Source organism: Dermochelys coriacea, chromosome 7 (genome assembly GCF_009764565.3).
Source record: "Dermochelys coriacea isolate rDerCor1 chromosome 7, rDerCor1.pri.v4, whole genome shotgun sequence".
NCBI classification, from domain to species: domain Eukaryota; kingdom Metazoa; phylum Chordata; order Testudines; family Dermochelyidae; genus Dermochelys; species Dermochelys coriacea.
In genome coordinates, this window is record NC_050074.1 from 25,473,767 (window position 1) to 25,496,566 (window position 22,800).

General features: G+C 38.2%; 1 protein-coding gene across 11 annotated transcripts in view; it reads left to right on the plus strand.

Moving 5' to 3' along the window:
* DNAH12 (dynein axonemal heavy chain 12) overlaps positions 1-21,490 on the plus strand; it is a 178,167-nt gene extending 156,677 nt beyond the window's left edge. For 8 of the 11 annotated variants that reach the window (XM_038408654.2, XM_038408655.2, XM_038408651.2 and 5 more), the window contains 12 exons: positions 644-794; positions 1,163-1,416; positions 2,616-2,756; positions 7,771-7,908; positions 8,914-9,147; positions 10,503-10,691; positions 11,854-11,957; positions 14,364-14,568; positions 14,788-14,925; positions 15,409-15,500; positions 17,434-17,501; positions 18,915-21,490. In XM_038408654.2, the coding sequence (XP_038264582.1) occupies positions 644-794; positions 1,163-1,416; positions 2,616-2,756; positions 7,771-7,908; positions 8,914-9,147; positions 10,503-10,691; positions 11,854-11,957; positions 14,364-14,568; positions 14,788-14,925; positions 15,409-15,500; positions 17,434-17,501; positions 18,915-19,105 (1,905 nt within the window). In that variant the 3' untranslated portion in view covers positions 19,106-21,490. Of the gene's footprint in view, positions 1-643; positions 795-1,162; positions 1,417-1,762; positions 1,874-2,593; positions 2,757-7,770; positions 7,909-8,913; positions 9,148-10,502; positions 10,692-11,853; positions 11,958-14,363; positions 14,569-14,787; positions 14,926-15,408; positions 15,501-17,433; positions 17,502-18,914 lie in introns of those variants that run through there. The other 3 variants (XM_043519992.1, XR_006283048.1, XR_006283049.1) reach the window with 3 other exon arrangements.
* The last annotated feature ends 1,310 nt before the right edge of the window (positions 21,491-22,800 follow it).

The following is a 22,800-nucleotide window of genomic DNA, read 5'->3' on the forward strand; positions in this document are numbered from 1 at the left end:
GGGATTGGCAAATTAGTGCAGTGTAGCTGGGTGGATAAGGCCTCAGTAGTATGGAAATATTTAATAAGCTTCCAAGCTTTTGAATGTTAAACGAGCTCAAATTCCAAACCTACTGAGACTTCTACAAATTTAGTGTTAAGAGTCCCAAGGCCTTGAGTCATCCAGTGCAGGGGCGGAGGGGAGGCAGTTTGCACCTTCTAAATTCTGGGGCTGCTGAGTGGCCAGTTTAGCCCCTTTTGCAGGTTGAAGCAACCCTGAGTGCTGCCCTGAGTTGCTCCCTGGTTGCAATGGGCCATCTTGCTGCGGTGCAGAATTGCTGGCCCTTCACTTTCTTTTTCTCCTGCCCACCGCTTGCACTGTAAGTATTCTGCAGTGGACCCATGTGGATATTTCTGGCCCCTTTATTTTGGCACAGCTGGCACAAAGGGGCTGGGCAACCATGGATTGGTCCCCAAGAATGAATGTGAACTGTATACCTTGACTGTGAAATATAGCTATTAATTTGCTACATTATCAGTATCCAACTCACTGTTTGTATAATGATTTAGGTTACCATGAATATGAAAGATGATACAGTGTATCCAACCAAATCTGATTTTATATTATATTTGTGCTTACCAGTATATTTGCTTTTTTAAAATAGATTAGTCCAGCAATAACAATCTTTGTAACTGACAAACTGGGGAAGAAGTTTGTAGAGCCACCATCGTTTGATCTAACAAAAAGTTACTTAGATTCAAATTCAACAATCCCACTAATCTTTGTGCTGTCTCCAGGAGCTGATCCCATGTCTAGTAAGTATCCACTATGGGATGTTTTCCTTACTAAATCTTTGAATCAGTGACAGATAAAGACCTGTCAAAATGTCTAGTTTTTCAGATTAAGAGCCTGATTCTCCTCCTTTTTGTACCTTATGGAGTCATTTGCACCTGTGCCGAATGGGTATAAAACGCTACCAAATCAGATTTGTAGAATTTTGTCTTGCAGAATAAAAGGGATATGATTTTAAAATCAAATAGTTTAATGTATTGTGACAAAATTCTTTTAATTCTTTTGAACTTTCAGATTTTAACAAAATAGTATTATAATTCTTTTTTTTATATCAAATATAAAGCAGTCTTTTAAACTTACAAATGCTAAAAGATTGCATGTTTCATCCAAGGTCTCCTGAAATTTGCAAATGACAAACACATGGTTGGAAATAAGTTTCAAGCCATCTCGTTGGGACAGGGACAAGGACCTATAGCTACAAAAATGATTAGAGAAGGAATGGAAGAAGGCACCTGGGTTTGTTTACAGAATTGTCATCTTGCTGTTTCCTGGATGCCAATGCTAGAGAAAATCTGTGAAGAATTTAATAGTGACACCTGCCATCCATTCTTCAGACTTTGGCTTACCAGTTATCCGTCATCCAAGGTACTTTTTATTTCCAGTGGATCTAATTACACGTTTAATAATAAACCATTTTGTATTCCACAATAGGATAACCACACTGCAATTTTGGCTTGGATTTTCAAACTTGTACACACAAAGTGGGTGTACATTTTAAAAAAAAATCTCTCTAATTAAAGGATTGTTGTGAATATACATATATAATGAAAATACAGTCAATATATATTAGAACAGAATGTAGACATGCTCTTCTTGTGAAGAAACAATGGTGTTTTCTGCCTTATAGATATGTTTTATTATCCACAAGCACCTTTGTTGTTTTTAAGAGGAGAAAGTTCCTAAAGTCTATTTAATTTTGCTCTAAATCCAGGTCCAGATTTTTGCTGTTGACTATGTTTGGAATAAATCCTGATGAAAGACTCTGTGTCTCAGAAATGTACTGTTTTTAGTGAAAGCGCAGCTCCTTGTTTCATCTAATAGTGTAAATATCAACATTTTCAAATTTGAATTTTAAATATATAACAATTAAAAGGTTGTGTGTGTGTGTGTGTATGTATGTATGTATGTATGTATATAATATACATAATATATAATATATTTAGTGCTCTGCAAACATTTTAAGGCACATTCTTTCCTCTGAGAAACCTACAAGCTAGGGCTCTGTACATGCAAACACATACTTATTGGGAAGGAGGAGAAGGTAGAAAATCTTCTCGGAAAAAGCAGATCTTAAGGAGGATTTGAAGGAAGAGAGAAGAGGCTCTTGGTGCATGAGATCAGAAAGACTTCCAGGTGTAGAAGGAAGTAATGATAAAAGATGTAAAAATGAGGGAGGGAGCATACAAAGGGAAGAGTAATGTGAGAGGATACATAATTTCGTCAACAAAGGACAATTGTTCTTTTTAATGATATTAGAAAATATAAAAATACAGAGCAGGCTTTTAAACATTTTTGGCATGAATGTAAATCATCTGAACAGAAGTGACTGTATTTTGATTGTGGATACACATTCTCACAGCTTTTATTGCTGTCCATGAGAGGTTGCACACCTGCATCCAAGGGCTGAATTTAGCCCATGTATATTTAATTTATAGGACTTTGAACATCAAGAAATTATTTAAAAAATACAAATATATTCATACTTTTACAGAAATATCTCACTTTATTTTTTTTTTGCCATCGCCATACTCTCCTGTTGCAGTGTTGGTATTTATTTTGTCTAGTTTCCCGTAACCATTCTGCAGAATGGAGTAAAGATGACAAATGAATCACCTACAGGTCTCCGGTTAAATCTACTTCAGTCTTATCTCTCAGATCCAGTTTCTGATTCCATCTTCTTCTCTGGGTGCCCTGGAAAGGAGCAGGTAAGTTGCTCATTCTTCGACACTTTTGAAATATTTATTTACTCATTGTTATGTCCAGAAGGTTCTAATCTAAAGCAATCCCTAAAGATATAAGCTAGTGTTTGCACAGAGACTAAATGATTAGTGAATAAAATACTTCACACATGGTTATAGCTTAAATGAACATTTTGTCAGATGGAAATCCCCACACTAGTTACACTGCAATAACATTAGCCAAACTTGGTTGATTCCTACAATAATGGCAATTATGGTTCCTCAGACTGAGAGCAACCCCACTGCGTTCTGTCCATGAAATATGGTTCTGAAATGAAATCCCCAATCCGTCCTATCCTTGTGAGAATGGGGCATGAATGAGCTATGCTTCACCATACCACTCATTTCAGCCTGTAGGCCACTCCTCCCAGCTCTATACATGGGTTTGTGATAAGATATGTCCTTAGTGTGTACTATTAGCACAGAGAACTTTCTTTCCTATAGAGCTGCAATAGGTAAATGGAAACTGAAGAAAACAATGAAATAAGTTCCTTCCAGGCAAAACCTGAGAAAACAAACATCAGGGTCCCACTAGCCCATTAGTGAGACACACCTGCTAAACAAGTTGCAGTGAGGGAGATAGGGGTCAAACCCAGCCATGGTACCATTCTGAGGCATGGGAATGTTCCAGGGCAAAGATATAAAAGGGGTGCGGCACTCCTCAGGCCTCAGTTCCCTCCAACTGCAACCAGCTGAACGAAGGTAGAGCTGCTCCAGAATTCTACCAGATCCATATATTTTATAATTATTTGGGTATAGTTAGGCTGGTTTTGTTAGTGTTAGATTTAATTTAGAAATAAGTTCTTCAGTGCTGGGGGGAAAAAAGATGACACAGCTGAAGACCAAAAAGCTAGGATTTAAGAGGTACGTCTCATGCATAGCTGTGTTTCTGGCGGCCAAAACACATGCTGGTGTTTATCATAATTGATCAAAAGACATTCACCTTCAAAATACTTGATCTTCTCAACCTTCTTGACATGATCCCAGAACGAAAGACAGAACAGGCTTCAGACTATCTTACTCTAGGAAGCTCTGTCAGCAAAATTGCCTGGAACCAAGAGAGAGCAAGCCTCTAGCAAATCTTAGAAGCTTGCACTGGCTCCAAGCAAGTCTGGAAGAAAGAAAATTAAATATTCGTCTTTGGTACTGTGCACTAAGGAATCTAGAAGTGTGAAGCACCCAAGAATCAAAACTGCTCAACAGACTGTGGGATCAAACTCTGATTCTAGAGCAATCCACAAGAAAAGGACAAGGTGGTAATAGTGAGCACAAAGACTCCATCCTTGTTGGTGTTAGCCTCTTTTTATCAAGAACCAATCTGTGAGAAAAGATTCATCCGATCCAGTGGTATTTCAAGAACCTTCCCCAAATGATGATTCTCTGTCTAAAACCAGAAGATGCTCTTTGGAGCTGTTTCAGATCCAGAAGAGCTGGATTCGAGAGAGAAGATGAAAGAACCTGTTATGAAGGTTAAAAATAAGGATCTGACTACTGAGGATTTGCGGTCTGGTTTCAGTGCGGTACCACAATGTTTGGTGGTTATAGCACAGATTGATCAATCGGATCTGTCTCCTTCTTGGTCAGTAATGAATCCATGTGTGTCAATTGAATAGGAACTGAAGGTAATACTGGATAAATAGATAATCCTTCAGAGAATAGAAGGCAGATTGAAGAATTTAGGATTTCTCCCATACCTGCACCACCTAAGACTCCTTCTGGATCTCCAGAAAAAGGTTTTTCTCTATTATCTTTTATTCAGCCTAGCAGGTTATTAACTCTACTTCCCTCAGGACTGAGAATGGCTTGAGATTGGACAATAGATCCAAAGAAGAAATTTAAATCAAACTCAGTCAATTTAAGCAAACTCAGTCATTTCTCCCAGATCTGTATGGGCAGAGATATTTTCAGCCAGATCAGAGTATGGGGCTTTGACCAGATTGTCAGGCTTCACCTTGGTTTATGTCAGTGGTGGGCAACCTGTGGCTCGCAGGCCACACGCGGCCTATCGGGGAAATCCACTGGTGGGCTGCCAGATCGTTTGTTTACATTTGCATGGCCGCCCACGGCTCCCAGTGGCCGCGGTTCGCCACGCCGCTTCCCACAGCTCCCATTGGCTGGGAATGGCTTTATGTGGTCTCACTGGCTTTCTCCTGTACCTGTTCAGGGTATTCCTAGATATAGTAATTGCCAATTCGATACTGAAGACATTCAAGCATCAGACCCAAAGGATATGGATTTGATGGTACATCAGAGTCCTGATAGGTCATCTACAGTTGTAAGAGACATTGTATCTGAGGAAGAAGAATTGCTAGAGATCCAAGAGTCACATCCAGAGTCTGTGAACTTTACTTCTCCTTACAGAAATGTAGGAGTGATTGCTCCTTCGTCACATTCAGATGATGTGTTGCTCTTCCAAGGACATGAGAGATTCCCTTGATTCCTGTTGAGAAATCTTCACATTTTAGAAGCAACAACTAGACAAATCCTTTATTGGAAGGATTGTCTCAACCAGATTTAAGCAATTTGGAATGACCCTAATAGCTCATCTTATGTTAAAAAAGGCTGATGACCTTTTTCTGTTTTCCCAGGAGGGTCTTGCTGTGTTTCATATCTCCGTTCTCCTACTTCATTGATAGTAGAGGCATAGATGAAAGCATGCTCAGGCCTATTTTATCCCCTCTGATAAGGAAGGGAGAAGACTGGATGTTTTCCTCAGCCACTTCAGATATGAGAATAGTGAACCATTAAGATGTAATCGCAAGATATCAATGCTATCTTGGCAGGAAAAATGTTGTCTTTCATGTATACTCTCCCTGAGGAGCATAGGAGGTTAGCAAATGTTCTTTTGGTAGAAGGACAGAAGGTTGCTATCAGTTAAGGACTTTTTATTGTTAGTTTCCGTGTATGATGTAGATCCATATACAGCTCTAATTACTTACTGTATCTTAAGAGTGAATCTCTCTTTGTCATCAGTCAAAATTAGGGTGACCAGATAGTAAGTGTGAAAAATTGGTACGAGGGTTGGGGGTAATTGGCACCTATATAAGAAAAAGCACCAAATATCAGGACTGTCACTATAAAATCGGGACATCCGGTCACCCTAGTCAAAGTTAATCTCTCAATGATCTCAGCATACCATGTTTCTGGGGATAGTAAATTGTTTTTTATTTGTGGTGTAGTCAAAAGATTCTTGAAAGGTCTTAATAATCTATTTCCACCAGTTAGAGAGCCCATATCATCTTGGGATTTAGTGCTTACACTAAGTGCAACATCTGTTTGAATCTATGGGGAGCTGTACAATACCCTATTTATACATTAAGACAGTCATCTTGATACCCATCACTTGAGCAAGGTGCATAAGTGACTTACAAGCACTGATGGCACACCCACTATTTACTGTTTTTAATAAAGATAAAATAATATTCTGTACATACCCAAGATTCTTACCAAAAGTTGTGTTAGATATTCATATACCTCCATCTGTAATGTTAACAGTATTTTTTTCCCAAATCTCACACTCAAGGTGGGGAGGCTAGATAACATCTACTAGATGTTAGAAGGGCTTTAGCTTTCTACTTTGCCTAAGATGGTTAGTTCTGTCTATCTCCCAATTTGTTTATCACTTACGAAAAAAGGAATAAAAGGAGATTGGTCACTGTACATACTCTTTCAAAATAGATTAGATTATGTATTAAGGATTTTTATAAAATGATGGGTCTCCCTCTTCCTGAAGGAATTAGAGCTCATTCTACTAGATGAAAAGCAGCTGCTATCACATTCTTGGGACATATTCCTTAATTCCATATTCTTCTCTGCTCCTTGAAGTCTTGAAACCATGATTTAAGGACTTCAATAGCTCAGACATGGGTGAGGTTTTTCATAGGAGTGGGTGGATAAGATTCTGTGGCCTGCGCTGTGCAGGAGGTCGGACTAGATGATCAGAATGGTCCCTTCTGACCTTAGTATCTATGAATCTATGAATCTAATAGAAATATGGTGAGCAGCAACATGGAGTACAGTCCACACTTTTACTAAGCACCAGACATTAGGCTTAGAATCTAGATCAGATGCAAAATTTGGCAAGGCAGTTTTGCCGTCTTTTTTTAATTAGGACTCCATGTTCCGACCATCCTGGGTCTGAGTTGCTGCTTGTTAGTCTATCCCATGAATAGGAATATGCAGAGGACACTCGAAGAAATGAAGGTTATTTACCTGTAACCAGAATTCTCTGAGATAGACTGCATGTTCATGCTCTCTGCCCACCTTTCCCTTTGCCTCTGAGTCCTACTTATCAAAAGACCTGGGGTTGCAGAGGAAGGAAATGAAGTGGCTGTGGTGCTATGCCCCTTTTATAACCTTGCCCAGGAACATTCTATGTTCCCTGAGGAGAAGGGCAAGAGAGACATGTGAGCACCCCAACAAACACTGCTAGGTACAGTTCAACCATTCATGCTGCACTAGTCAGAGGGTAGTCTCGAAGAACTCCTGTTACAGGTAACAGGTTGCATCCGATGAAGTGAGCTGTAGCTCACGAAAGCTTATGCTCTAATACATTTGTTAGTCTCTAAGGTGCCACAAGTACTCCTTTTCTTGTTACAGGTAAGTAACCTTCATTTCTTTAGTTAATAAATAATGGTCCAATCCTGCAAACCCTTAACTCAGTGTAGTGCACACATCCCCAAGTAGTCCCATGGCTTCAGTGTTACTACTCAGGGGTGTAAACATTATATCTACTAGTCAGGGATTGCAGGAATAGGCTTTAACATATTAACGGCCAACTCCATATTGTTATCTAAGAACATTTAAAACAAAAAACAAAAAAACCTCATGCTAGTCATAGTCTAACACTTTTATCCAAAACAGAGAATTTAAAATGTTAATAAAATGTTTTTCAAACTGCTTTTGTTGTTTGCCATCTGCATAAATTACAGACCATATGCAGCCATGCCAGTTAATACTTTGTGGTGTTGTTTTCTTAAAGACATGGGAAAAACTGCTCTTTGGAGTTTGCTTTTTTCATGCTCTTGTTCAGGAGAGAAAGAAGTTTGGCCCTCTTGGTTGGAATATCCCATATGGATTTAATGAATCAGACTTGCGAATCAGTATCAGACAGCTGCAGGTAAAGTCTTTATTTACTGTTGCTTCCACAATACAGAAATGGCTGTGTTAAATGCTCAAACACACAATCATAAACAGTTTTCCACAACTTTAGTTCAGGTTTCTGTTGCTATTGAGACAAAGATAAATTACACAGACCACGTTATATTTATAAAAATATGAAATTCTTCATTAGATTTAGATACATTTTCTAAAAAAAAATTCACAGAGCAATTTGGAACTCAGTATAACAGAGTTAAAACTATATTTCAAAGGAGGTCTCACTATTGAGTAGATACCATCAAACTAGTAGATACCATCAAACTGCTCACTATTCTTAGTCAAAGGAAATTTTGATACACAGCAAGTGGCCAGGGCTGTCCTGTCTGACTAACTCTATAGGACTCCTGAGAAAATTTTACCAATTGACCAATCTAGACAAGAGTCCAGAGAGTTTAGGGTGGGAATTAGAAATGTTGAGTTTGAGCTGCTGGAAAAAACTATGATGAGTCACTGAAAGAGACAAACATTCTGAAGGTTAAAAGCAAGATACTCTGAGCATCCAAGGAGACTTGGTAAAAGAAAGAAACATGCCTTTGCTAGAAAAATCAGGCTTCAGAAGATACACAATTGTAAATACTGTAAGAATGATTGGATAATTTGTTAATCCTGGGACAAATCTTTAGATCTCTGCCCAGTTCTTACTCAGTAAAACTCCCATTAACCTCAAATGAGAATTTTACCTGAGTGAAGACTTCAGAGTTGGAATTTGCTGCTGCACTGGGGAAAACATTTACTATAGCTCTGTACGAGTTAGAGCATACTCTTCTCTCCACGCTGTGTTCCACTCTTGCTCTGTGGGCCTCTCCATGGAAGGGTATGTTGGATTTGTGAGCCCATCTCTGCTCCTTTCCTATTTAATAATAAAAGGCAGGTCACACTGTGTCTCTAACTATAGGATTTGATTTACAAGCCTAATTGAGATTCAAGGTGGTGAAGTGTTTTAGATTTGTTTTCTTTGTTTCAGCTATTCATAAATGAATATGACCATGTTCCATTTGAAGCTATATCTTACCTTACGGGTGAATGTAACTATGGAGGACGAGTGACAGATGATTGGGACAGACGTTTACTAATGACTATGCTGGATGATTTTTATAATCCAGATATAATTGAAAACCCATGCTTCGCCTTTTCTCCCAGTGGCAACTACTATGCACCACCAAAAGGCGCCTATGAGGACTACATTGAATTTATTAAGGTAACTTGATTTCTCTGTAAAATGGAAGCTCACGTAATATTTGGTCTAATTACATTAGTGAATGTTGCAAAAATAAAATATTTTCAGTGATGTGTCATTTTTAATTTGGTATTCCATTAATGTTAAAAAATTACTTCTGCATGAATGTAACAAATTCATTTTCTAGTATTAAAATGCTGGAACATCTAAAACAATAATGTTTAGATCTTTTATAATGCCTTTGCTCCAAGGATCTTAAATTGTATTACAAAATAATAATTCTCTCAGTATCTCACATCACTGAAATACAGCCACTTCTGGGGTAGAGCACAGAAGCTGTAGAACAGTCCACCATTAATTTTGAATAGGAAGTAAAGAATACATCTAATTGAAACCTCAAGGGAATTTAGGCAGCTCAAATGTAATTACTTTTAGTTGGAATTTGGCAGAACATTGGGGATAGCACTCCTGCTTTTGCAAAAGGTGCCTTAAGATATTTAGTGAGCTCTAAGTCCATGCATTGCTTCAGTACGACCTCAGGGAGAAGAATCCTGTAACACTGAATCACAAATGTTACTCCCTGCCGTGCTAGGTGTTTTCTGAGACATCTCATTTCTAAGCACTGACCTCGCCAGACTCTCCTTAGACTGTGAAATAAGACAGCATCAAACCACAAACTGATCTGGGTGAAATATCAGGTGGTAATTTCATTTAGAGCATTTACTCCTTAGAACCGTGCTTCAAATCCTGCTGTCCTGAGGACAGGAGTTGGTTTTCTAGCAACAAAGTTTCTGGAATTATGAATTGTGCAGAAGATGGATAACCTGGAAATGAGAAAGGGAAACAGTTTACCAAGATCCTATTGGTCATGCATGGGGCTGTAATTTTTTCTTGGTAGTATATGTAGGATTCACAGATCAACAAAAATTTCAAATGTTAGTGGCAAAGCCTTGAGAGGTTACAAACATAATACACTAAACAGACAACCCTCCTGGGTCTGAGCCTCTCAACATTAAAAATAACATTTTTGTGTGTGCTTCATTTTTCATTTGATGCCCATCCCCTTTCCTTTCCTTGGCTCCTTTGAAGATATGTTGTCATCTAAAGTGCTTTGTGATTTGAAACACCCTAGACTTTGTTGCACTCCAAAATTTGTACAACTTAATGAGGAGATCAACAGGTAGATAATAGGGCCTGGTATAAAGACTAGAAAGCCATTGTCAAGGGATTCACTATTGGTAAGGTCATGGTTCTAGGCCTGATCCAATGTCCCTTGAAGCTAATGGAATCTTTCCATCAATAAGCTTAAGATCAGGCCCTTAATGAACTGATTTATCTAATTAAATATATTGTTTACTTAATATGTTTTGCCATAGAATCTTCCATTTAGTCAACAGCCAGAGGTGTTTGGGTTGCATGAAAATGTGGATATTTCAAAGGATCTCCAGCAAACAAAACTCCTCTTTGAATCTCTGTTACTAACACAAGGAGGAAGCATTCAGGGAGGCTCCTCGGGAGGTGGTGACAGCACTCTGTATGAAATTGCTAGTGATATTCTCATTAAGGTAATGTAGAAAGACAAATAGCATAATAATTGATTAGAATAACAAATACTCCCACCATTACCTGGCCAGCTTAATGTTCTTCCTTGAGAAAATGGTAATGGGCAACTGGACAGACAATTGGGCCACAAAGGGACCTGTGACCACAGAAATGCCTTTCACCTCCTTTTGGGATTGCAACAATGCAGTTGCAACAACACACTGTCTCAGCAACAAATACAGTTAGTGAGCAACTTGCAGCTCTAATCTCTCCACTGACTCCTGTAGAACATTGCATTAAGTTTGAGTTCTTGGTTCTTATTTTCAAAGCATTAAATGGCCTGGGCTCAGGACACCTAAAAGACTTTTTCTCAAGGACCTTTGACACCTACACTCCTCAGAAATAATGGAATTGTGCACCTCAAGGGCAAAGCTCATGTATGCAGGAGATAGGGCTCTTTCAGGGGCTAGCCCCATGCTGTGCCATGTTCCTCATTCTCCATAAGAACTACACCAAATCATACCAAGTTCCATTCCAAACATAAGATCATTTTTTCCTTAAGAAAACTACACATTAACTTACTCAGAAAGCAAACAAAAACTCTCTCAGATCTCGTGCACAAGGGACGGGAGTGGAATAGAAAGTTAACCCTGTCCAATTAACCTAAATCTCCTTGTTTATTACTCAGATACCATGGTGAAGGGCATGGCATAATAACCTGAATAGAATAGTGATTTTTTAAAAAATAAAACATTGACTTTGTAGTATGGCTCTCTCTTTCTCTCCCCATCCTTGTGCTACATCTCTGATTTCTAAGTGAAAGTGAAGCACTTATCAGACTGTGGGGAGCCACAGCCATATCTAAAGTGGGGGAAGTGTCACTGAGCAGCTAAGAGTAGAAGGGAGAGAAATCAGAGCAAATAACCTGGGGGAAAAGTCAGTTCAATATTGTAAAGAACTTCACAATCGTTAAAACATTTACATTTATTTTTACATTTTCAATGATGTTCAAGATATTTTTATTGACCAAGCAATATTCAGTAGGGTGTTTTACTGAATATCAGTCATTCACCATGGAGCTTATGTGGTTGCTTTGGGTCTCTTTGCTTTTAATATCGCTTTGAAACCATTGTAAATTAAAATGTGCACTTATCAAAATGTGTCCAAATATATTGACATTTGCAGCTTCCAAATGATTTTGACATTGAAGCTTCCCTACAGAAGTATCCTGTGAGATATGAGGAAAGTATGAACACCGTGTTAGTGCAAGAAATGGAGAGGTTTAACAAGTAAGGGAATTAATTAATTTAATTCAAATGTACTTTTAATCAACCCATTCATAGCAGATCCCTTTTCTGCCAGGCATCCAGTGTGGTCTCCTTTATAGACTCTTTATTCTGAAGACTTTTTTTTTTTTTTTTTTTTTTTTTTTTTTTTTTTTTGCTTCAGTTCTCGTTGCCTGCAGTAGTGTCTGCGTTCTCAGAACTTTTCCTTTGTTAGGCAAGACAGAATATAGGTTAGATTTAAGGAAAAATATCTAAATGGCAAATGAATTGGAGGATAAGGTATGTAATGGGGGGAGGATCCAAAGAAAAGTTTGCTAATAGGTGATCTGCAGGGTTGTGCTTGTATTGCTTTATTTTTCACTTCCATTTCTTTATTCCCTCTATCCTCTTTTTTTTGGTCTCATCTTTCGTGTGCTTGTATCATTTCCTTTTTTCCTCCTTTCTGACTATTTCTCTTTTTTTATTATTTTCTCACCTGCTCCTATCTGTGCCCCATCACTTTCCTTCTCTCTTCCCTGATTCCCCCTTTCTTCCTATACCCTCACCTCCTCTCTTTTTGCAGTCAACCATAATCCTCTACTCTTTTTTTCCTTTGGGTCCCCAGTCTCCATCCCACTTTGCCCAAATTCCTATTTTTTCTCCCATTTTGTCTCTGTCTGCTCCCTGTTTCTTCCTGCCACCCTTATTTTTCTCCTATTTGACCTTTCCCCTCACTCTGCTCATCTTTCCCCCTGTGTCCCTTAATTCTCTCATAAAGCACTCCCATAATTCTATCCGATCCCTTAATTCACTCTCCAAACTCCCCTTATTTCTCATATACTTCTTTCCCCGCTCTTTTGTTATCTGAAACCTGCCTCCCCCATCTACTCCATACACATATTGTACATTGTCCCAGCTAAGCACTGGAACACATTGCCTAGGGAGGTTGTAGAATCTCCATCACTGGAGGTTTTTCTAGAACAGGTTAGACAAACACTCATCAGTAATGGTCTAGTTATTATTTAGTCCTGCCTTGAGTGCAAGGGACTGGACTAGATGACCTACTGAGGTCCCTTCCGGTCCTACACTTCTGTGATTCTTTTATTTTTAGGGTTGTGGTTTTAATTTCTTGCCAGGACAGTATAGGCTAGAGACTATGAAATTCAAAGTAATGCATAAAACAAAATGCCCCATTAGGTCTTCGACTATTTTAACAGAAATATTTTATTTTACGTAAACAGAAAGAGATGAACTTACACAGCTGCCATTGGACCATTATTTCCCCAAGAATATTCACTGCATAGTGTTCTATTTTTTTTTTAAGACAGAGATGGACTTTGCACTGGAGCATTGAATCGCCCCATGAATTTTCCCAAAGATTGCGGGATTCCAGATCAGGAATTTTGCCTTAGCCCATTAAAGTGATAGAGGCAAGCTGAAAAGTCTGGCTTTGGATCCAGGGATGCTTGGATCTAGGTTCTGGTTTGGACTCAACTATTTTTAACCAGATGAAAATAATTAGAATTTCTATATCACCTTCCATCTAGACATCTCAGGCACTGTACAGTTCATAATGAGTAAGGTTAAGAGTTTGTCATGGATATTTTTAGTAAAAGTCATGGACAGGTCACAGGCAATAAACCAAAATTCATGGGAGTCTGCAACCTGACTTCTACTAAAAATACCCTGTGGGGGGACTAACAGTAAGAGTCCCACTGGGGGCTACTCAGGCTCCTGCGGTGGCAGCAGCTACTGCAGCCCCAGTGGCTGAGCCTGTGCTCGCGGCCACTGCTCTGGCCCTGGGGATTGACCCGGCCCCAGCCACTGTGGCTGCTGCTCCTGTGGCGAGGGCTGACTGCTGCTCTGGCCCCGGATGCTGACCACCGAGCACTGCTCCAGTCCTACCACAGCTCCTGGGTGGGGGTTGACAGCTGCTCCAGCCCTGCCACTGTGGCGGGCTGAAGCCAAAGAAGTCATGGAGGTCCATTAAAGTCACAGAATCTATGACCTCCATGACAGACTCCTTTCCTTAATAATGAGTTAAACCTCACAGAACCCTTTGAAGCCAGGAAGATGGGATAGAGAAAATGAGTCACAAATTAACAGATTTGTCCCAGGCCACAGAGCAAGTCAGTGGCAGTATTTGGAATAGAACCCTGACTGTCACATGCTATAACCACTGGAGATGGTGCCTCAATGGACATTTAGAAAAGCAGAAGAAAAGGTCTATTAAACGGCAACAGTATGGGCACAATCTGTAATTTTGCAAATATGGCAAGTTGTGAATGAGGAAAACCTGGTTATGTACTTGTTTCATAGTCAGCACAATAATGTAATATTATTTCTTGAGATGATGATTTCATGTCTGACAAATCATGTCAAACCTGTTGTATTTTAGTGATAGTTCTGTGATATTTTCTTTAATTCTAGTTTACTCCAAACTATACGTATTACCTTAATAAATCTGAAAAAGGCCATTAAAGGACTGGTCGTTATGGATTCTGAGCTGGAGGCCCTGAGCGGCAGTCTGCTTGTTGGAAAAGTTGCCGAGAACTGGGCTAACCGTTCATACCCAAGTCTTAAACCTTTGGGGAGCTATATCCTAGATTTTCTAGCGAGGCTGAAATTCTTGCAGGTAAAGCAAGAGAGATTGTGTTACTAATAATTCTGTTTGATTTAAAATTAAAGGATGATTTGGACATGGGTTGATAAAAAATTGACTCTTTATATCTAGACTTTCTAAACAAGGTTGTGTAGAATATGGATAATTTTTTTGTGGAAAACTGCAAATACTACCTAGGCCTATACTGAATAGCAAAGATGGTTGAAAGTATCTCTCTCTTCCTTCTCCCAGGACTGGTATGAGTTAGGAAAGCCCAGTGTTTTTTGGCTATCAGGATTCTATTTTACTCAAGCTTTTTTAACTGGAGCCATGCAGAACTATGCCAGGAAGTACACCATTCCCATTGACCTGCTGGGATATGAATTTCAGGTATGGATAAGTAATAAAAATATATTTTACTAATATGGGTCCTGATGTTTCCATGAGATATACCAGATGGACCCTGTGCCTGATTGGATAGGGCACTTGCTCCTATCTTATTGCAGGATCGAGACCTTGATTAGCAATGGCATTGTAGATCTGCAACTATGTTAAATAGTAGTACATACTGTTTTCCACTTTATATCTGTAAAGGAATGCTATTAAAAGTATATTTCTCATTACATTTAATCACCTAATTAGGAAAACAAATCACTTGATAAACCTGAGTGTTGTAAGTATGATGATAAAGGATAATTAACAGTCACATAGAAAGCTGCCATCTTAACAGTTTATGATGTAAAGTAGTGCTGAAAGAAGAGGCTTCACTATTTTATCCTGATTTGGGGTTGCACTCTTGAAGATTGGCTTGTAGAGCTAATAGCTCTAAAACAAAGCTACTGTGGAAATGTATTAACATGTATTTCTTTTTAGGTTATTCCTAAGGATACATCTGCAACTGCACCAGAAGATGGTGTTTATATCCGTGGATTATTTTTAGATGGAGCTCGCTGGGATAGGACCAAGTCAGTAATTAAAATTTTAAAATAAATCTTAAACTTTCTTATGCGCTCATATTAGACTTGTTGACATATTTTAACATCATTTCAACATTTCAATGATATGCTCTAATTTAAAATCTTCTCCTTCCTCAAAGAGATCTTGAGAAGAAAAAACACAATGAATCTGCTGTACTGTAGTATTGGGAATGTTCCAGTGTGCTTACTTGTAATAAAAATGCAGTTTTCTTTCATGAAATTGCCCTTCTACATGAGTCACAGAACCATTCAAGCAGTGAGGCCAAGATTTTCAAAAGTGACTAGTGATTCTTTTCAGATTCTTGTTGCATCAGTTTCCAGGTGCCCAATTTGAGACACCTCTGAGGGACTTAATTTTTTGAAACAGGTTTTCAGGGGCTATAAATCTCGCATGTGAATAGTATAGTGTTTCCTCTCCAAACCTACAGCACTTACTATGTGAGTACAGAATGAATTTTTTACATCAGGTCCCCAGTCTATGAACAGCTCTCCTAGTCCCAACCACAAAGCAGCTGGTGGAGCCCACCTATCCCTTTGCTGCAGCCGACCTGGCCATCCTCAGGGTGAGTCACCTAGCGCACAGGCAGCTTAGATGAAAATAAGCACCAATTCACATCTTGGTCCCACACAAGAGAAGGGCAGGATTTGGCCCACTATGGTTTAACTGTTTGTATAGTCATTCAGATATGGTACTTGTTACTTTGTAAGGTTTCTAAATAGATGGGAAAGGGTACAGACCCTAGCAGCCCTCAAAGTAAATATTTTAAAAGGGGCCTATGAAAAATCTCAGCTAATTTTTTTTTTCCAATGGAGTGAAGCAGTGCATTTTGAAAAAAAAAAAATTGAACTGATATGCAGAGTAGTTGGAACTAATTACCAGACAATCAGAAAAGTGCACATTGCAAATAGGACCATGTTTTCAGCCAACTTCAACTGGTCTGCAGTTTTGCATGCCTGATGTACATTAGGGCAGGCCTACACTACCATTTAAGTCAATGTAACTTACGTTGCTCAGGGGCGTGAAAAAGACACCCCCCCATAGAAAAGCAAATTACAGTGACTTAAGTGCTGTCCACACTGGTGCTGTCGGCGGGAAACACTCTCCCACCAGCATAGCTTCCGCCTCTCACAGAGGGGGAGTAATTATGCTGATGGGAGAGCATTCTCCCATTGGCATAGAGGGCCTTCACCAGACGTGCTACAGCAGTGCAGGTGCACCAATGTAGCGCTTCTAATATAGACCTGCCCTCAGGGTACACAAATTTGGCACCCAAGCATCCAGCACCTCAATTTGTGCTGATAAAGCAGCTATATACCCACTTCTGCTTGCACAATTGTTTACACACATAAAAGTGGCTGTACAAAATCAAAATCTACAGTGGGTTTTAAATTTTCATTATACTATTACAAGTTAATGGACACTTTTAAAGGTAATGTAGCTCAGCAAGAAAAACTGCATGTTTTATTCCAAGAGTTTAAACAGCAAAGGTCAGCGCACAATATGGCTTTTTATTTGTTATTGCCTAATCCTATCTCTTGTGTGGGATTATGAGAGAAATATTCTTGATGTCTGGTGATTTTACTGGACCCTTTGAGAAAGCTAAAGATAGGGAAGTCCTCCAGCTCTGTTCTGCATCCCCCTCCTCTCTTCTTTTATTTCATTCTCGCTCTTGTTTATCTTTTTTTCTCTCTTCTTCTTATTCTTCCCTTGTTACATCTCTTCAGTTTGCTTCCATTCTCTGTATTTGTCCTGACGTTTCTCTCTCTTCCTCTTCCTGTCATCTCCATACCCCTTTCTCATCCCAACCCTTCCCTTTTTTCCTTCCTACCCAACAAACAGAGTAAAATACAAAAATATCTCTTTTTAAAAATATACCTTTTATAAAATTATGTTTTAATAGTTTCTTTGTTGTCTCACCAGAGGACTATTAGCTGAACAGCATCCCAAGTTGCTCTTTGACTCGATACCAATAATTTGGATAAAACCAAGTAAGTAAAGCGGTCTGGAACCAATGTTTCTTTGGATTCTAATGCAACAAGAGATTTCAGTAATGTACTTCTTTAACATTGCAAAAAGACCAGCCCTTCTCTCTCACCAAAAAATCCAAATGCACATAGGTCTCCATTCATCTGACATGATCAAACATTATGCCTTTTCACTGGCTGACCCAGTTTATCTGAAATTTATCTGATCTGGGCCTCTTCCCGCGCAGGCCTTCCCCCCTCCCCCCGAAAAAAAGGTTTATTTAGCATGGATTGGACAAAGGAGGAGCCAGTCAGATAGACGTTTTATATAAAACAAATTTCACTGCCTCCAAATTGGATCTTCATGTATTTTTTAGATATAAACTAGCCTTGGCAAAAGAGAGCATGATTGTTGCTATCCAGACTCCATAAAAGTCAATGGGACATTTGCAACTGATTTAAATGGGGCCAGTATTTCACCCCATATGTGTTAAAATTAATGTTGCTCAAAGTTTCATTAACTGCTGCAGAAATACTGTGCATAGATGGCTAAACACTGATAATGTTTTCTTCTGACTGACCTCTACTATTGTTTTCTGTCATTTGGTTCCTCCTTTCTTTGATCAGGAGCAATTTATTCCAAACATTCCTAATGGAAATATTTTTAAGATTCTCCACAATGGCTTAGTTTCTACTTAGTTATAACTAGCTGCAAGTTGGCCTCAGAAAGTATTCCATTCTGTCCGTTTATCCCTTCTATTGACATTGGAGGAATCTGTTAGTTGAAGCTGACGGATGTCAAAAGAACATGATTTAAACCTTTGTGCAAGTTATGTGTAAACAGTCTGGGCACATTACAGTTCCTCCAGAGCTGTAACCTCGAAACTCAAACAACTTGAATCATGATTAGGTTCTCGAGCTGCTGAATCAAAGTTGCCCTAGAGCCCCAATTTTATATGAAAAGGAGTACTTGTGGCACCTTAGAGACTAACAAATTTATTTGAGCATAAGCTTTCGTGAGCTACAGCTTACTTCATAGGATGAAGAGCTCGTGCACATGCTCTAAACTATAACCTGATGGTATTTTAGTCAAATGTTTTGATTTTTATGTAACTGTTTAGATTTGAACACCTCTTTGAAATATTTGAAAAGCAGGTCGTACAGGAAGGCATCTATTCCTGTCAACAAACAATAGCAAACATACTTCCTCTAGTCTATTAGCCTATGTAAATTCTCTAAATTAATTTTTAAAAGAAAATCAGAGCAAGGAGTGACTTCTTTTTAAGTTTTGCTGGATGAAAATAATTTGTCAAATTTTTATTTAGCTTTAAAAATAAATCAGAATGAATATTTGATTTTTACATTAGATTAGATTATTTTTATTCATCTAATACATCTACAGTATATAATTCATTGCCTTATTTCTTCTTTTTGAAGCTAAAAAATCAGACATAAAGAAATCTAGTGCCTATATTTGTCCACTCTACAAGACAAGTGAGCGTAAGGGAACCTTATCCACTACTGGACATTCTACTAATTTTGTCATTGCGCTATTGCTAGAGACTGATAAACCAGTCCAACACTGGATCAAGCGAGGTGTTGCTCTGCTCTGCCAGCTGGATGACTAACCCTGAAGAATTCAGAGGCAAACCTCATCAGACATAGCTTTCTTTTCCTTCCTTTACTGAGGAATTGAAGCACATTGTATCAGAGAAACATCTTGATATATTTATATTTGGAGGGGTCAGACTAAATTTTTCCTGATCTTGAAATGTTGCATTTAATAATTATATGATGTTATTACTATTTTTAAAATATATAATGATCTGGAGTGTTCATTTTATTTGTAATATGCTGTCATGAATAAGTATACAGATCTCTTTTGTCACTTATTAAAATACCACAAATGATATCTTGATTAAAAAAATGAAAGTTGTCTGAATTCCCATATGGAAAGTATTATAGTAGACAAAATTCAAGCAGTGTAGGCCTGAACCACGAGAGTGCAAAGTCTGGATGTTCAGATCTGGTGTTTTGGTTTGGACTCATCTCTAATTTGAGTGCTGTCACATAGGTGGTGGTGGAAGAAATTGTTTACTCATGCGATAAAACTGAATTTAAGATGCACCTTTGTCTGCCTCACCTGTATACTTCCTAGCAATCCACCATTACTTGTACTGCTTCTAATATTATAAACTCCTCAGCTCCTTTTGTATAGTTTCCATGAAAAATAAACAGCTCAAACAAACAAAACCCCCACAACTTGTCATAAAAATATTACCTCCTTTTGCATCCTGCTTACAAACACAATTATATCACATAAAGTCCAAATTCACCACCCACATGTCTTTCTAGGATTTAGCTTTATTAAAAAGAAAACTATAATAAGATAAAGATCACCTCAAACCTTCTTTTAGGCTTGACTGTTTCTAGAGTTCTTTTCTCAGGACTCCTAGAACCTTTCTCCCAAAGAACCAGTCCCACCTCCCCTTATAACCAGGAAGGATAAAGATTCCACAAATAGACTTAACCCTTTCTCTGCTGTGTGTTCAGCTATAGTATGCCATTTGGAGGGGAGTTGAGACACCAGCCATCTTGCCTTCCTCAGCAGGATCAGCAGGAGTGAATTTGGACCTCAGAAATTAGTGTGCCCCATATCTGCTTATTATGCAGAATCAAAAAGAGGGGTAAAATGGAACACAAAAAATTCAGTTCAAGTGGTTAAAATCGTTTCAGTAGATACATTTTTCCATTCAATGTTAAAATTTCCCTTGTATGAGTGTAAAAACTCTACAAAGCTTTTTAACCCTTAGGAAACTGACAAATTCCCAAGAGTTGAACACCTGAGTACTGGCTAATTTCTGGCCCCTGAGGTGCTCTGTGCTTGGGAGGAAAGAGTATTTTAGGTTGCTGCAAAGTGGGGCAACTCAAGACTCATGAAATGAGGAAGTCCACCCTATCCTAACTTTGCCTCTACCCAAGGTCCCATGTCCCATCTTTCCCTGATGCTTGTGTGTTGGGGCTAGAGGAGTATCAGATACAGTCTTTTCTCCTCCTCTTACACACACACTCACACTCTTTCTCTCTCATGCATGCGCGCACACACACACAGAGACAGAGTATGTGCTTTTCTTTGTCTGAATGTGAAAATTGTAATTACATATTGACATGTTGTGAGCAACTTCTGTCATAATATTGTCTTCTTTTAAAAACACAAACTTCCTTTTATTTATGTATTATTTTATTTCTTGGTTTATATTTAAATGTATTGACTTACGTAAAACCTGAGTTTGATCTGCACTCTCACATTTCCTTTAGGCAAGCTCCCAGTAATGAATCCTGGCCTTTAAATGTACTCTGTGTTGATAAAGCATGTGAAAACAGCAGGGATTTTTCTTTAAATCAGATGTAGAGAAGGAACATATTACTTCCCTTAAGTATCAATTCTCACTAAAACAATTACATCTGGAATATTATCAAGAAGTCTGGACTTTTAATCTCTTCTTTTACTGATGTATAATTCATCAAATCATGTCATCAGACACAGCTAACCCACGTGTGTGAAATGTGGAGCAAGTCCTAAAGTATCTTATGATCAGATATTTATAGAGAGCTATTAATGGATCTGGACTCTTCAGAGATCATTTTTCAATATATGAAAATATCGCATTCAACTTAATAATCACTTGTTTAAAGCGTGAAGTCCTCTGAGTTCTTTTCAAAAGCTTAAAAAGGTTAGAGAAAATCTTTTTTTTTTTTCTATTCTGAGTTTATAGTGAAATTTTGTATTCTTAAATTTTCCCAAAAGCGATAGTTAGACTTGAATTGTATGTATAGAACTGATAGTATTTTGATCAATTTTGAGTTTGCCTGCAATACAAACATTTATTTGTTTACATGTTTTACTAATATATTTATCTAGGTACTGTACATATGTAAGTTGGAGATATAAATGTAAATTGGATAATATATGTAAATTGGACTGGGTAACAAATTAAATGATTCAAGCTTGCTATGAATTCCTCTGCTCAACTTCGGAAATGTTCTAGAAACATTTTAAACTCTACAAGGGTTGTACTGACATTTTCTTTCATTGTGCCTTGTTTGTGGATAAATGGGAGCCAGTTCTGAAGTCCTTATTTAGGCTGACTCTCCCTGGAAGTCAATAATGAGAGATTTGTTTGAGTAAAAACAGACAATAGGATTTGGCCCTAACAGACTAACACTGATTTTATAAATATGATGGCACGTACTTCATTGTGCAAAGCAGCAATTAGTAAATTGTGTGCACATGAAGTGGACGTCTACCAGCAATTGTATATACATTTTTATCTCTTTCTCTCTGCAGCCATCAGTTGCCATTGCAGTCGCTGTATGTTTTTTAATTTCAAAACGTTTTATTATGAAAGCTCTGCTAGAACTGATTTGTAACTTTCATTATTTCTTCTACCTTGCTTGTTAATGGTTTCATTGTTTTGGTCATTAATGAGTATATTTCCATGAAATCATAAAATCAAAACCAATTGACAAGTTTTAAAAGGAGAATCTTAGCTATTTTAATTTTTATTCTCCATTGTCTGTAATACAGTATTAAAAGGTTGAAAATAATTTTCTGTACATAGTTTAACCCTTTCCATTTGACCAACATTGATTTCCACTAAGCCCATTCCACCACATCCTTATGTAGATCAAATTAATGTGGTGCTCTGTGTTTACTCCATTGTTTGTGCACAGGCATTGTTGATTGCAGCTTTCATCTGAAATTAGTAGATCAAAAGTTTATGTAGGTCCTGTAGAACTATTGAGATTCACAAACATATAGTGCTGTTCAGGACAGCTTTATTTTATTTTGCAAATTGGTCTTTTGGATGCACACAATAACATGGATCAGAATTTCTGGCAGGTTTGAGGCACATACTTCGGTGTGGTTTTCACTGGAAGACTTAAAACATGAACTCTTACACAGAGCTGCAGTGCTTTTCTGACAGTAATTGATGGCCTTAAATGCTCCTCGATTGAAGCAAATCTTGAGCAAAAGCAGTGATCTACGAATTGTTTCCCCACTGCCAAGCATCACGTGAGAAGAGTATGGGAAATTATAGTAAACACTTAGTGTACATCCTTTCCTCCTATAAAGGTACTCTAGAGTACCCATTATTATGGTGCCACTAAAGAGAAGAGGCAAAATGACTGAAGTGGGAGTTAATAATTTATACCAATTATTAATTAGGTTTTTTTGTTGTTCTTTTACTAGTGGTCTTATGGGTGCGCCACTTCAGGTGCGCATGCACCTGAAGTGCTGCACCCTTAGGGGGCACACATC